The 14,614-nt window shown below is 41.0% G+C and overlaps 2 protein-coding genes across 5 annotated transcripts in view; both read left to right on the top strand.

Annotated features, from left to right (window-relative positions):
• LOC145500914 (farnesyl pyrophosphate synthase-like) overlaps window positions 1-14,614 on the top strand; it is a 142,902-nt gene that overhangs the window by 75,223 nt on the left and 53,065 nt on the right. The gene's annotated exons all lie outside the window — the stretch shown is intronic.
• Window positions 1-14,614, top strand: part of LOC145500907 (solute carrier family 22 member 15-like) — a 17,473-nt gene continuing 2,859 nt past the window's right edge. For 2 of the 4 annotated variants that reach the window (XR_014051160.1, XM_081480447.1), the window contains exons 1-8: window positions 7,995-8,857; window positions 9,593-9,821; window positions 10,284-10,482; window positions 11,021-11,233; window positions 11,874-12,008; window positions 12,435-12,532; window positions 13,416-13,527; window positions 13,938-14,010. Coding sequence is in view for 3 of the 4 variants with exons in the window: in XM_081480447.1 (XP_081336573.1) it covers window positions 8,579-8,857; window positions 9,593-9,821; window positions 10,284-10,482; window positions 11,021-11,233; window positions 11,874-12,008; window positions 12,435-12,532; window positions 13,416-13,527; window positions 13,938-14,010 (1,338 nt within the window). In the remaining variant the exon portion in view is untranslated. Of the gene's footprint in view, window positions 718-2,576; window positions 2,664-7,994; window positions 8,858-9,592; window positions 9,822-10,283; window positions 10,483-11,020; window positions 11,234-11,873; window positions 12,009-12,434; window positions 12,533-13,415; window positions 13,528-13,937; window positions 14,011-14,614 lie in introns of those variants that run through there. The other 2 variants (XM_081480450.1, XM_081480448.1) reach the window with 2 other exon arrangements.

Here is a 14,614-nt window from a genome sequence, read left to right on the forward strand (position 1 = left end):
AAGTGCAGTAATTCCAAGTAAGCATCCACAGACAAGGCAATGCTTAGCAATGATTCAATGATTAATATCCTTGACGCTTTCAGGACTGTGTAGCTCAGTAAAATAACGCGACACTGGAATGTCAGCTTAAGGGCCAAAATAGAAACTGAGCTTGAACAAGTTTGAACAAGTCAGTGTGCATACGTGTGAAAGTTAGCTGTACGTGTCAGCAAAAGTGATAGAATAATGTCCATCGTGTGCCAAAATAAATCCACCCTTGCCATTAGTTCAGATAAATGGGTCATATGTTTGAGTCGGCAGGAAATCTGGAAGTTGTGAAATATCGTGACAGGGCATTTCCAGCATTTTTTGAAGCTCGTAGAAGAGAATTCTGGGGACCTATATAAAACAGAACGGAAAACCAATTCTGAAACTTTTTTGAGTTAAAATAAAGTCTACTGTAGCGAAAGGTTTTCCGTGCGGTACTGTGCGGTTAGGGACGGATATGAACTATCAGGTTGAGTGCTGTGAATACAGGAATAACGGCGGACGGACTTGTCCTGGCGGGGAAAGCTCGGAAGAGCACAGGCTCGCTGCACGACACTCGCTACTCAATGCCAAAGATACAGGGCCGTTGTCTCTCGTCAGCCGGACAGTAAGTCAGCAAGGACTCTCACAGATCTGGAACTCTCTTGTCTTCTTTATTGCAGAATAAACGTCGTAGGACATAGGTCGAAGGTAAGGCAGGGTAAATCAAGGTAGATCAAGGTAAATCGTGGTAAATCAAAAAGTGTACAGTACGTGCATGCTTATATATGCTCAGGGTACGATAATAATGGCAGGTGAACTTTAAGGTTTACAGCAAAATAAACAACTAAGTCTTATCAATACCAACATCCGTAAAGGAAATTGCTAAACGTTTAGATCTTCCGGTCAAGATAAGTTCGAGGAAATTGCTCAAGATTTAGGTAAATAATGGTGTTAATTAAAAATAAGCTACTTCACATCTGAGAACAGGTAATAAGAATAAATTATCGATATTAAACGAAATACTGGACAATAAGTGATCTTAAGAGTTAAGAGAAGTTCCTTTGCATGTCAACATTTATGAATTTGTCGTTATTCTACATTTGCACGTTGTTTCCGCTCTATAGGGGACCGTTCATTTTTTATGAGGGAGGGGGGGCTGGTGGGATTTGGTCAGCACCATTTAAAAATCGCGTGACCCCCCCTCAGCTTACCAATTTTTTCACGTGCCCCCCCCTTATAGCGGTCATTTTTGGGATGACCCCCCCAAAAAAATTGAACAAACAATATTTAGATTTCAACTTTTTTAATATTTCTCTATTATCCCCCTACTTCACGTTTTGTGCTCACTGTGAAGACAATATTTACAATCCCTATACTACAGAGAGCTGTTGTTTGAAAAACAAATCAAAAGAAAGAGAAGTCAATTTCGGATCTCCTCATTATGGCTCGCCCTGAGCATGTGGCATTTGGTCTCTCATTGGCATCTCCCTCACCTGAATTGATGAATGCCCACAGTTTTAATGTAAAATAGATCAAATGTATAGAAGCTAAGTTGACGAAGGTCACGCAGGACATGGAAGCACTAGAAAATAAGAGCAATTATAACAGCATATTCAAGGGCATACTCAAACAGCACATCAACAAAAGGAGAAGGAAAAAAGAAAACCGCAGAAAGTCAAATGAAAGAAAGAGGAAGCGGACTGAAAACAACGTCCAACGAGTTTATGGAATCTGTGTTGGAAACCCGCTAGGAAATGATCTTCCACAATGCCTTGTGTACCCTCTTAGAACGGCCGTCCCGGAAGAGTGTATTAAAGTTGAGGATGTTGCCACGTCGTTATTTAGAAGAGATGGGCCATACATCGCACAGCTCTTGGAAGGGAATTATTTCACCAATGCTGCAAGAAGCAGAATCACTACCAACCTTGAGCAGGAAGTCAGAGATCATGTTTACACCTTCATGTACCCTGAAGTGTACACTCTGACGGAATGGATTGTTGCTTCTTGCAGCATCGGTGAAAGAGACTCCCATAGCAGCACAAGCGGCGACGAAGAACTCGACGACAACGAAGATGAAGATGAGTGCCAGTGAAAGTTGCATTCGAAAATAACTGTGTTAAATACTTCTTTTCAGTAGCTACAAATGCTTTTTGTCGCCAAACGTTTTTTTAAAGCAGAAGGAAAGTTTGTAATAAATTTGTATCCTGCCTTCTATGTTTATTCTATAGCAATTTTTTTGATATTCAAACATTATGCCATTTTAAAGTTTTACTAAAATATTTCACGTGACCCCCCCTTTTTCCCTTATTTTTTTGGGATGACTCCCCCCCTCGAAAGCCATTTTTTTTTCGCATGGCCCCCTCCCAAATCCCACCAGCCCCCCCTACCTGATAAAAAATGAACGGTCCCTAGAGTCATCGGAATTGGAAAGACGTGAAATATGTTTTTTTTTTAATTTTTTTTTTTATAACAATACCCCCTGCGGCTATGTGATGTTCGCTAGCCACGCGTCATTGGTTTTGTAAGCCTTTTAGCGGCATTTTCAGTCAGTTAATAAATTCACAAGACTGCCGTACAAACCAGAATAACGGGCGCGTTTTTAACAAGGTGTCCGCATAGGAAAGGAGTTGACTCTGTCATCCACGTTTACTGAGGTAAGTACAATAGTAGACGAGACTCTGTCTAATGTTGTCGATAAAGACGTACGAGCTTAAAACAAAACAAAGATCGCCGATAAAGAAAATGTAAATCGTCGTAAGCCTTTTGATCGCCATTGATCTTACGCCCAACGGTTGCATGGTTAAAGCTCAGCAAATCCTTATTAGTACTAGCCTTTATCACCGATGGATGAATTTTAGAAATACAAATTAAAACTGTTTCCCAGCGTGATTATTGCCATGTCATCCATTTCAGGTCAAAGTTAGGAACTTGAACATTCGTGATTTGGAGTCGTGACAATATTGTTAAAGTAAGATTAACATAAATTACAAACCTTTGGCGCGCCTCGAAGTCGATAAATAATATTAATAATAAAATTAACAGACAAAAATATCATGATTGTATCTAATGTTTACATTTTCCACCACTTCCATCCGTCTGCTACGTTCCTTCGCTGACAGAACATTGAGCTCATTGGTCTGTTTGACTGACTCGTTTCGACGACAAACGTAAACACAAGTAGGTTTGAAGACATTTGCATATGACTTTGTTTTTCCACTACAATTTATGCCAGTATAACACGCAACTAGATAGTCTTCTTGACTGAAGCTGAAAAGGCCAGTTCCTGTTACAAATGGACAAACCGATCTTAAACAACATTAGACTAGTTTGCAGATAACATCATTTTTGTTGCATGATCAATTGCAACTACAATGCACCGAAATACTGGTTTATGTTTGTTTGTTTGTTTGTTTGTTTGTTTGTTTGTTTTGTTTTGTTTGGTTTTTTGGTTTTTTTATGAGGCCAGAGGCCAGACCGTCTTAATCGCTAAATGTAAACTAAGGCTTAAGCTTGCTTCTGCACGCATGCAAATAAAAACATAACTATAGATTTTACTATGGTCCTTCAAGTTCGATTTGTTCCTGTTTAGCTCAAGGGCGTTACGTTTACTACTGTGTGACGAGTCGTGCGGGTGATATATGATAACATATGTAAAACGTTAGAGGTCAGTTGACACATTATGACAAATAGGCGCACGGAGAGCAAATCACGATCGAGAATTTTGTTACATATACGATTAAGAGCCTAATAGTCCCTTTCTGGAGGCAGTGCCTGGATTTTGGTACCACAATGTGTCAACCCTTAATAAACGCTGCCAAAGGCAAAGTGAATCAAACATGTTACGGTCAAAATGAATAAAACCAGAGTGACGGTTGTCTTAGAGTAGTCCCTCTTTCGCTTAGTCCGTCGTGCGTGACGCGAAAGAAAACCGCTAAAAAATGGCCGCGCCAAATCCTGGAGGCGAGGAGCGCGCGAAAGGAGGGACTACCGCCTAAGCCCATGAGTTTACCCTTTCACGGCCGAGTGATTTTTCGGTGTAGGATTTCTCATCTTGACGTCCTCTTATTATCGCCGGTTGTCAGTAGCCCCGGGAGATATCTTGAAAAAATGCTCTACTCTACTCTTCAAGTACCCAAGCAAAAACATATGCCGTGAGAAGTATATCTTCGTTCAGTGTTCGTTCAGCGAAACTGCCAAAGAAGTTTTCAAAAAGAAGGCGGCGAATGAGGCATCTTGTAACGATTTTCGCTGCGTCTGTAAGTGTAAATCTAAACGTTATTGCGAAAATTTCAAATGCAGAGTTTCAACCGAGAATTTATTATGTATTTCACATAGGCGATCATCCAACTGCGGTGAAATGTTTGCCGATAGCAGCGGAAAATTTCAGGTGAACGTCCGGTTCAATCTTTCAAATGGACGGCAGAAAGGCCAAGGTCAGTGAATTTATATTCGCTGACTTGGACGATGCTGTCGAGCGGCGAAATCACTAACACGCTCGCAGTCGGGTTGGAGGCGGAAAGCTTTTCCAAACAAAACACTGGATAAATTTAAATCTATCCAAAGCCTGTTGGCAGATTCGCAAGAAAATCACGGCTTGCGAAACGCGATTCCAACGCTTCGATTTGCTCTGGTACCGCTTCGATTTGTTCTCGTTCCAAAACATTCCTCCAAGACGTCACACGTATCTCGAATGTTGACAACACGTTGTCAACGCTCCTAAAATAAGCCAATTATATTTTTGCGTTGTGAGAGCAACGCATAATTTCAAACTCTTGGGCTTAGGTGGTGGAGGCGAGGAGCGCGCGAAAGGAGGGACTAGGATTTCGCGCGGCCATTTTGTTTTTTCTCGCGGTTTTCTTTCGCGTCATGCACGACGGACTAAGCGAAAGAGGGACTACTTGTAGTCTACCCAAGCCAGGGAGTTTGAATTATGCGTTGCTCTTACAACGCAAAAATATGATGGCTTATGTTAGGAGCGTTGACAACGCGTTGTCAACATTCGAGATACGTGTAACATCTTGCAGGAATGTTTTGGAACCGGAACAAATCGAAGCGTTGGAATCGCGCTTCGCGAGCCGTGCTGCCAACAGGCTTTGGAAAGATTTAAATTTAGCAAGTGTTTTGTTTGGAAAAGCTTTCCGCCTCCAACCCGACTGCGAGCGTGTTAGAACAGCATCGTCCAAGAACAATTCAGTGAATATGAATTCACTGAGCTTCGCATTTCTGCCTTCCATTTGAAAGATTGAACCGGACTTTCACTTGAAACCGGACATTCACCTGAAACTTTCCGCTACTATCGGCAAACATTTCACCGCAGTTGGATGATCTCCTATGTCAAATACCTAAGGTAAATTTTCGGTTGAAACTCTGCATTTGCAATTTTCGCAATAACTTTTAGACTTATACCTACGAACGCAGCAACAATCGTTACAAGATCCCTCCTTCGCCGTCTTCTTTTTAAAACTTCTTTGGCAGTTTCGCTGAACGAACACCGAACGAAGATATACTTCTCACGGCATGTTTTTGCCTCGGTACTTGAAGAGTAGAGTAGAGCAGTTTTATTCAGGATATCTCCCGGGGTTATTGACAACAGGCGATAATAAGAGGGCGTCAAGATAAGAAATCCTACACCGAAAAATCACTCGGCCGCAAAAAGGTCAAACTCCCTGGCTTAGGCGGTAGTCCCTCCTTTCGCACGCTCCTCGCCCCCAGGATTTCACGCGGCTATTTTTTTCACGCAGTTTTCTTTCGCGGCGTCACGCACGACGGACTGAGCGAAAGCTGAGGGACTACTCGTAGTCTACGGTTGTCTCTGTCATGGCTCTCGCACAGAGAGCTCGCATCACTCTTGACCAGCGGTCGTGTTCCTGACCACTGGTTCCGGGACACATGCGCTATGATAACGAGATCGTCGTGAATAGCTATCCTTTTAAGGACTCACGACCTATACATGACAGATCAGCATCAGAATATTTTCAGTTAGACATGATGTTAGACAACAGTGCTAGTAGCGTAGACCAGCAACGTTCTTTTAGATTACAGGTTTCAGGTTTATGAGAACCAAGAACTTAATTATAAATCCGAGCCTAATTATTTCAGTAATAGCTAAATACTATGCAAAAGACATGACTGTTTTCATAATCCGTGACGGGCACTTGCACGCGGAGGCTCCAAAGAGGTGGGGAGAAAGGCTGTTACTAGCAAACCTCCATCCAGAGTAAGGACCCAGCTTGAAGCCAGGCTATACTTAGTACCTGCAAAAGGCAAAAATGCAGTTTGGGAACTTGAAACGTAATAACGCATAATTATCGCCAACATATTCGCACAGGTTGATAGGGTGTAAGTAATTTGGGATCAAGGGCTCGGTATCACGGTGCTCTTTGCATGCATAGACGATCATTACACGAAAACTAACAAAATAATTTATAGCAGGTGGTCCTGCACTCGAAGCCTCTGGCCCAAGTCATTGTTAAAGAGAGTGATGGTTAAGAAACATGTCAATGTTCTTTGCTGTATGTTTTATCGGCTATTTGGGGATTGACCCAGCACAAAACCTAGCAAAATACAAAAGGTGGTTATAAGTGCTGATACAACTAATCAATAGAAGCATTATGTAGTTAATACATAGTAAATGAGCATAAAGCAAAAGATGTGCAGGGTCAAAAACCTTTCAACATAAATCTTAGCCTGTTTATTTGTTTCTTTGGTGTTAACCGGGTTTTTCAACCATTTCCCTCTATTAACTATGTCCAAGCTTAGAGTCCTGTAATAAAAACTGATTTTCAGGAACACTACCAAGTCGTCAGCCCATTATGGCCCATTATGGCCCATTACAACAAATAAGCAATTTTAATTTAATATAATTAAAATGAAAAAGGAAATTATCTTAGTTCTACCTTATTTAGGAGTACCATGCAAAATTATTACCAAACAGCTGAAGACCTGCATTCCATCCCACGAGGTCACCACCTTACCGCGGTGGGATGGTTTGTGTGTCTCAGTGACCCCCAGAGCTATGTCGGCTGGGGTCTTGTACTCCTGGTAGGGTCACCCATGCCGAAAGGGTCGAAGGTTAGAGGCCAGACGAAGTGTGACCTCCCTGGTCCCCTAGGTTGGGGATTTATTACAGAAACGGAAGACATTCAAATTGCTACCAACATCGGTGAAACGACGAGGGCTCACAGTAGCAGAATGAGGTATTTGGGTCAAAGCCGAAAGGAAACCCAAAAGCCGACAGCTTCGATCGTGAATCCGAAGCTCGAAACCAGGATTGGAAGACCTGCATTGATAAATTTTATGGCTGCGTTGATCTTAGGGTTACTTTTCCAAAGCGCTCATGGCATCAAGTCTTTTATTCCCTAAAAAGATAGGATCAACCGCTCCCAACTGTCAAAAGTTGTGTATAAGGCTAGTTGTCGGGACTGCCAGGATTTCTGCATTGGAAAAACAAGACGTAGATCGCATGACAGAAAAACTGAACATTTTAAAGCGAACACGTGTAGCTGTCATGCATCTGCTATCGCAGACCACGTCACGGCAACTAGTCACAACTTAAAATGGGACCACTTTGAGATATTAGCAAAAGTTCGGTCAGATACACATTGCAAGATAAAGGAGACTCTTCTAATTAGGGAATTGAAACCTACCCTAAACGATTTTGTTAGCAGCGAAAAGCTTTAAATTAAATTGTTCCTGGCAAATTTATCTATGTTCCTTTTTCCCAGCAGAAATGCTTGACTTTCTGATTCCCATTAAATCTCCTATCAAAATCTTACAGCCAGTAGCCAAATAAACCGAATTTACCTGACACTGGACACACTTAGGGGCGTGGTTCCAGAGCCATGCACCTTCAGGGATGGGAGCGTAATTTAGAAAATCAAAAACTTCAGTTGAAAAAAACAACAGGAACGTTTCATGGGAAATACCCGGTTCCCAGGTTAGGATCAGGATCCGGTTATTGCCGTACCACTCGGTTTCCCATCTAGCAGGAACTCGCCCTGGGAACAGTTATTCCATGGAAGAGATCATTTGATTCCATGCCCCGGAGCTTTGTCGGAGCTTTCAAAATAGGAAGCTTAGGTCAACAACCCTAAATAGCAACGTCTGCGACAAAGGTGGCCAAATATCGAATTTTTCTTCATTCTTAGCTCTTATCGTTTTATAATTTAGTTTCCTCTGTGGTCAAAAAGGAGCAATTATTTAATGTAAAGACACGCGACCCGTCGTTAACTCAGTTTGTCTATCAAATTTTAAAACTTGACCATTCTCTCGGAACTCGCGCTGGCTGTCAAACCATCAAACCCTTTCACTCTCCGACCTGGCCCCTCCAAACAAATAAAATGAAAATAAATAAATATCTTCATTGCTCACTCCCCGAATGGAGATTTTCAGGGCCAATGAAACCAAATGATGAAGCAAAATAATGCAAAATAATGCAAAAAGTTAATTTCGAGGTTGTAGTACAAAAGTAACGCTCACATCTCTTTAAGGACCTACGAAGCAACATCATGGCTAATAACGTGAACTTTTCTGTGTGACCAAAAGCGTTTTTGGGTTATTTCTTACAGAAATGGCCCTCACCGTTGATCAGGTATTCGATGAAATCGGAAGTTTTGGTCGATACCAGCGTCTATTATTGCTCGGCTGCAATGGCCTTGTTTTCTTCTGGTTTGGCTTTCCGGTGTTGATCATGACCTTCATAACTCCTGATCCGGGATGGAAGTGCGTGGCAAACAGCAGCCAGTGCCGCTTTAACGAAACATCCTTGCCACCGTCTGACAAACGGCGATGCGATCTCAATAGGAGCGAGTGGATGTTTAATGATGATTACACATCTGTAGCGACCGAGGTAAGATTAGAGAGTAGAATCTCCCTTCAAGCCTAGTGGGCCACCAGGGTCACTCGTACCTCTAGTTTCAGCGAGAGGAACTGCCTTGCATACGGCTGGCGGGAAAAACTTTACTGTCCTGACGTCAATGTAAGTTAACAGAAAAGGCATTGAAATCAGGCCACTTTTCTCACTGGAGATGGCATTAAATACCATGGCTCACGAAAATGGATTTACAATTCCAAGAAACAAATCAGATTGCAAAAAGTGAAAAATACGAAACATTTTGTGTCTAATTTGGCGCCAAAAAATGGGTCGTCGGCGTCCGACATGGCAACTCGCTCGTAGTTCGTCTAGTGTCGTCAGGTAGGATAATAGTTGTATTATTTTGAACAAAATATGCTGTTCCTCGTCAAATTAAACCTGGAATTCTTAAGTTAACTATTAGAAGAGGCCAAAGCAGCTTTGCTAATGTCTTTATTTTTGTTAGCTGCGAAGAAAAAGGCTATTATCGTGTCGTTTCGGTAGGCAGCTCAGTTTTGGTTGGCGCTCGTACTACGGGCGCAGCCGCCGTATGCAAAGTGACTAGGAATAATTCTGCTCCTCCCTGGATGGGATACTATGATCGCAGGGTTACACATCACCCATCCCAGATATTAGCTCACCATTCCCAAATTAAACCTTTTGCCATGGTTTAATAACAACTTTCAGGTGTTTTAACCTAGCCCTGGTATTATCATTGTTTTCCTATTTTAGTTTGATCTCGTCTGCGATAAGGCAATCTACGTGTCTATAGCGTCGTCCATGATTTTTCTGGGCTTCCTACTCGGTGGAATAAGTGTTGGTCCTTTTGCAGACAAGCTTGGCAGACGACATACAATCTATGTGTATGGTTTCATAATCGGTGTCTTTAGCCTTCTCACCGCTTTCCCTCATGCCTATTGGTTGTTTGCTGTCTTCCGTTTCCTCATCGGATTTGGTGTTGGTAAGTTACTGAATCATGCAAAATGAATATCGGATCGTCCTGACTTAATCATAAGTTGCGGACCAAAGGGGAAAAATGTTTAAATAGTTTTCCTGTTAAACGCACTGTGTTTAATGTCTTTATTTTGTGTCTCCTCTTCCTGGTGGCTTATCCCCGTTTTCTGCTCCTCACTTCACCTGGCTCCTGTTCCTCTTCCTCTTCTTGTTTCTCCTCTTCTGCCTCCTCTTCCTCCTCCTCCTCCTCCTCCTCTTCTTCTTCTTCTTCTTCTTCTTTTTCTACTTGCTCTTGTTATTTTTATTGTTGTTGTTGTTCTTCTTCTTCTTCTCCTTCTTCTTCTTCTTCTTCTCCTTATCATCATCATCATCATCATCATCATCATTATTATTTCGTTTTCGTTTTTGTTTTCCCCTACTACTAATCATGAGAGCATCACTATCCCACTGAGTCTCGGCATGTTTGCAGGTGGTGCTAGCATTGGGATTTACGTGTTAGTGACGGAAATGGTTGGTGTTCGTCATCGTAGTATGATTGGCGTGTCATTGTGGTACTGCTGGACCTTATCCCTGCTGTTCCTGGACCTTCTTGCATACCTTATTCGTGACTGGCGAACATTGGCCATCGTGACTGGAGTTCCAGGCATTCCTATTGTTCTCGGATGGTTGTAAGTGTTCCCGTTACTTCTTCATTTACTCACTGTAGACGCGCTTGCAAGTAAATCCAATGTTTATTTGCTTTGCAAGATTTTTCTTCTGAACCGTTCGTTTTAACGTGCTACGATGTGTAACCGTTTCCTGAACGATCTTTATATAGATATACAAATGGATAAAACAGTGAGTGAATTTTTTCACTTATCCTAAGAGTGCTTTATACCAAAAAATATATGCCGTGCAAAATGTAAAGATCTGTCTTTATATCTTTATATAGATATATAAATATATCTGGGGACATCCTATTACAATCTTTTAAAATACGGCTGTTAGATGTAAAGGAATTTGCGACCAGACGCATCTTTCAACGGGTGCGATATGTTTCGTTTAATTAACTGAAAACAAAACTCATCCGAGATCCACCATTTAAAATTTTACCCTTCGATTTCAAATTGCGGCTTCACTGGAGAATTGAAGGATTGGATTTAATTTGAATGGATTTAAACTTGAGGAGTAATGGTGAATCTTAAACATCTTTTTATAACGTGCTAGCATCACCAGAGAATCCCCTCGCTGGCTGGTATTACAAGGAAAGCTAAAAGAGGCTGGGGTAATTCTCAACCGAATCGCCGAAGTAAACGGCAAGGAAATGCCGGAAGAGAAACTTCAATACGAACCAGAAAAACAGGTTAGAATGGGAGATTTGCGTGACCTATTCTCGTCCAAAAAGATGGCCCACAAGTCTTTGCTGTCATGGTATCTTTGGTATGTACGCATCAATTTGGAATATTCAGTTATTGTTAATGTAGTTACTATTGCTCAAACGTTGTCATTTTTGTTACTTCCAAAGTTGAGACTTTTATAAACTTTTTTTTGTAAGATTTGGCTACATTGTAAAGTTCTTCACTGTTTTCTGCCCGCAGAAGAAGTGTTTCTTTCAAGTTAGGGATATATGAGTGCAAGTTTGGGAAAGTAGTGAAATCCTGTGAAACCTTGAGCCACAGGCGATTGTTTATACCGACGCCTGCCACTAAACATTCAGAGATTATTTCTTCAACTCGATAAAAAGTGTGTCCTGTTTCCTTTACAAAATACTGAGTGAAAAAAATCACTCGCTTATGTCTATTATGAAGTTTTCTCTCCTTGTCCTGTTTTAGGTAAGTCCCTTGTATCCACTGAGTTATAAACGTAAGTTACACCTTCTAGCTCGCTTACTTGCAATGGTCACTGCATTTTAAGGCGTCGGCCCGTATTGATTTGTCTTTGTACATTACATAGATGCTACTCGGGTATCATCCTATCGCGTTTTTTATTCTTAGACGAAGTGAGATGACAAGGATTCACTGTTCACTTGGGTCTGGTCGTAGAATAAGTGGTTGTTAACGTTGCTTTTTTGTCTTTTAAGGTTCGTATCTGGGATGGTTTATTACGGTGTATACCTCAGCACTCCTAATGTTGGTGGAAACCTGTACCTGAACTTTTTCCTGACAAGTTTTATTGAAGTGTTTTGCCTTCCATTTATCGTGTGGTCGTCAAACAGGTACTCAGCATTTTGCTTCAGATATGGGGGAACAAATAGCAGCTCGAATTCCCCACCTCCGAAAGGTTAAGCGTGTGAATTTTGTCATGCACCAGAATGAGCCCAGTAGCTGGATAGCCGTAATCTTCATAGTGCTTTGACGTAATTATATGGACTTCTGCTTAAAACCAACAGTAAGCTGAAACATTTCTTAGGCATTATTTTTAACTGTCGAAGCCGCTTACAAAACTACGATCGCAGATCTCACATGCAACCATCTTTAAATCTTTGTTCCGTGGTTCAAATAGGTGATTTTTTCATGTTTTCACTTGAATATAATTATAACAATATAAAAGAAATAATCATAATAATTTTTATAACCTTTATTTAATCTTCGACGGTTTCACACCACGAGACAGTAGATGTGGGTTTAATTTTGAATTTCAGGTTTGGTCGGAAAAAAGTCATCGTGGCAAGTTTGATCCTCGCGGCGATTTCTTCTGTTGGAGCGGTACTGTTCACCACACAAGACAATTCCAACAAAGGTTTGTTAAGCATTAAATGAATTTGGTTAATCTGCATCTTAAAATAACCCGACACAAGCACTATTATGATCCGTCCCGCCTGTAGAGTCTCTGTGAATGTAATATTAACTAGTTCTTTAGTATACTTGAGTCGACCGTTACACTTAAGTTTCCAAACGCTCCGCGCATTCATTATGTCTGCTTATATAAATAGCAAAAACAATTCCTATTACGTGATTGATTCCTTACACGTTGCCCGCATGCGGAATTAATCACGACACTATACTGCCAGTTTACCCTATTTGAATAACATTGAAAATACTTTAGCAATATATAAACACAAAAATAGCGTTAGCATAGAACTGATGCGATATTCAGGCCGAAGAGAAAAATGAACAACCGTACGTGATCCGGGGGGGGGGGGGGAGGGGAAGAACAGGGGCGTTCGCCGTACCTTTTAGTGGTTAAAAAGGCAGCTTCGCTACCTCTTAGAATGTCCAGCTTCAAAAGGTCTACAGTGGGCGATTTTGCGGCGCATTTGAGGGTATTGAGCTGACAAAAAAAATATGACAATAGATAATATTTGTGTTAGGATTGGTACTTCTTGGTGGTGAAAACGTTCAGGCCACGCCCACAAAACTGGATCTTGGTACTTCTTACAAGTTCTTTTCAAAATTTCCGACAAACACCCCCCCGTCCTTTTTATTTGGGAGTTCCCTCGGGAGGTAATATATATATATTTTCAGGTATCGCCATCTGAGAGATGCGAGTGGGGAAGTCTGCAGAATATTTCTTCACACAATTGTTTTAATTTTTATGTATACGTATTTAATGTTTTAATACTTGCCTATTTTTAACTTGAGGTTTCCCGAGTTGATTTATTCTCTCTTTTACTGCCATAAAGGAATGCTGGCTGGTAGAATAATCTTCTCTATGGTCTTCGCCAAGATAGCCATTACCATAGCCTTTGATTTGGCATACGTCTACTCTGCGGAATTATTCCCAACAGTTATGAGGTAAGGTCATAATTTTCATTCATTTTATCTTTTTACTTTTATGACATGATGTGACACGTTTTTGTAGCTCTTGCTTTGGAGTAACAAAACTAAAAGGATCTTCAAATCTTGCAAATGGAGACACTAATCGTCAGTTTCGTTTGAATAAATACGTTTTACTTAGAGGAGGCCAGAACTTAGTTTCTACCCAACTCTGGTACGAGTGGTGCTAGCCTTTGGTTTATCAAGTTTTAGGTCATGTTGTTGTCAGAATTGACTCGACGGACCGAGCCTGAATGTCCCCTAACACTATTTGTCTCCGTCTGTTTAAAGAAAAGACAACTTTTCTCCGAATTAGATTCAGAGATCTCTGTGAAAAAAAGATATTTTAAAACGATGTTGCCCTCATTTGAAAACATTTGTTTTTCCAGGAATATTGGGATGGGAACATCAACCGCGGCAGCCAGAGTTGGAGCATTTTGTTCACCGTATATAGTTTACTTGGTAAGTAGGTTTGGGCAATGATTTCAGTGATATTTTTAGCTTGTTTAAAGATCATTATTAATTCACTGAGTCGTGATAACTATAGACCCGTTTTAAATCCTTTTGTATAGAAAATAAACCAGTTCACTTCCTTTCATGGGTCACTTTCTGCACGTGATCCTTTTTCGTGGAATGATCTGGCTCAGCCAATCATGTGCAACCCGTCACGTGATGCACAGTAGATCACCATAATGTCGCGCTTAGCCTGGCAGAAAAACAATTTACGTGCTTCTCGAATTACGTGCTTCTCGAAGCACAGAGCAGAATAGAAATCCTCCTCACACTCTGTAGTTTATCAATTAATTCCACTTTAATGTTCATGCTCCACGTAATCTTGTAATCTTTTTCCTTTAGTAAAATGTATTGCAACATTCTTGTATTAAATTCCTCACGAAAACTATATGATTAGCCTTTCTTTATTTTGTGTATACTCTACACTTTGCTGATTGGATCCATCAGGCCAGCTCAAGTACTTTTGCATTGTCTGTTGGTCCTCACAGAAATTAAGTGTCTCTTGCAATTAATAATATGACTAGATTCCTGCGTTGTTTGCTGGTCAAATCTG

The sequence above is a fragment of the Orbicella franksi genome, chromosome 10, assembly GCF_964199315.1.
Source record: "Orbicella franksi chromosome 10, jaOrbFran1.1, whole genome shotgun sequence".
NCBI lineage: Eukaryota > Metazoa > Cnidaria > Anthozoa > Scleractinia > Merulinidae > Orbicella > Orbicella franksi.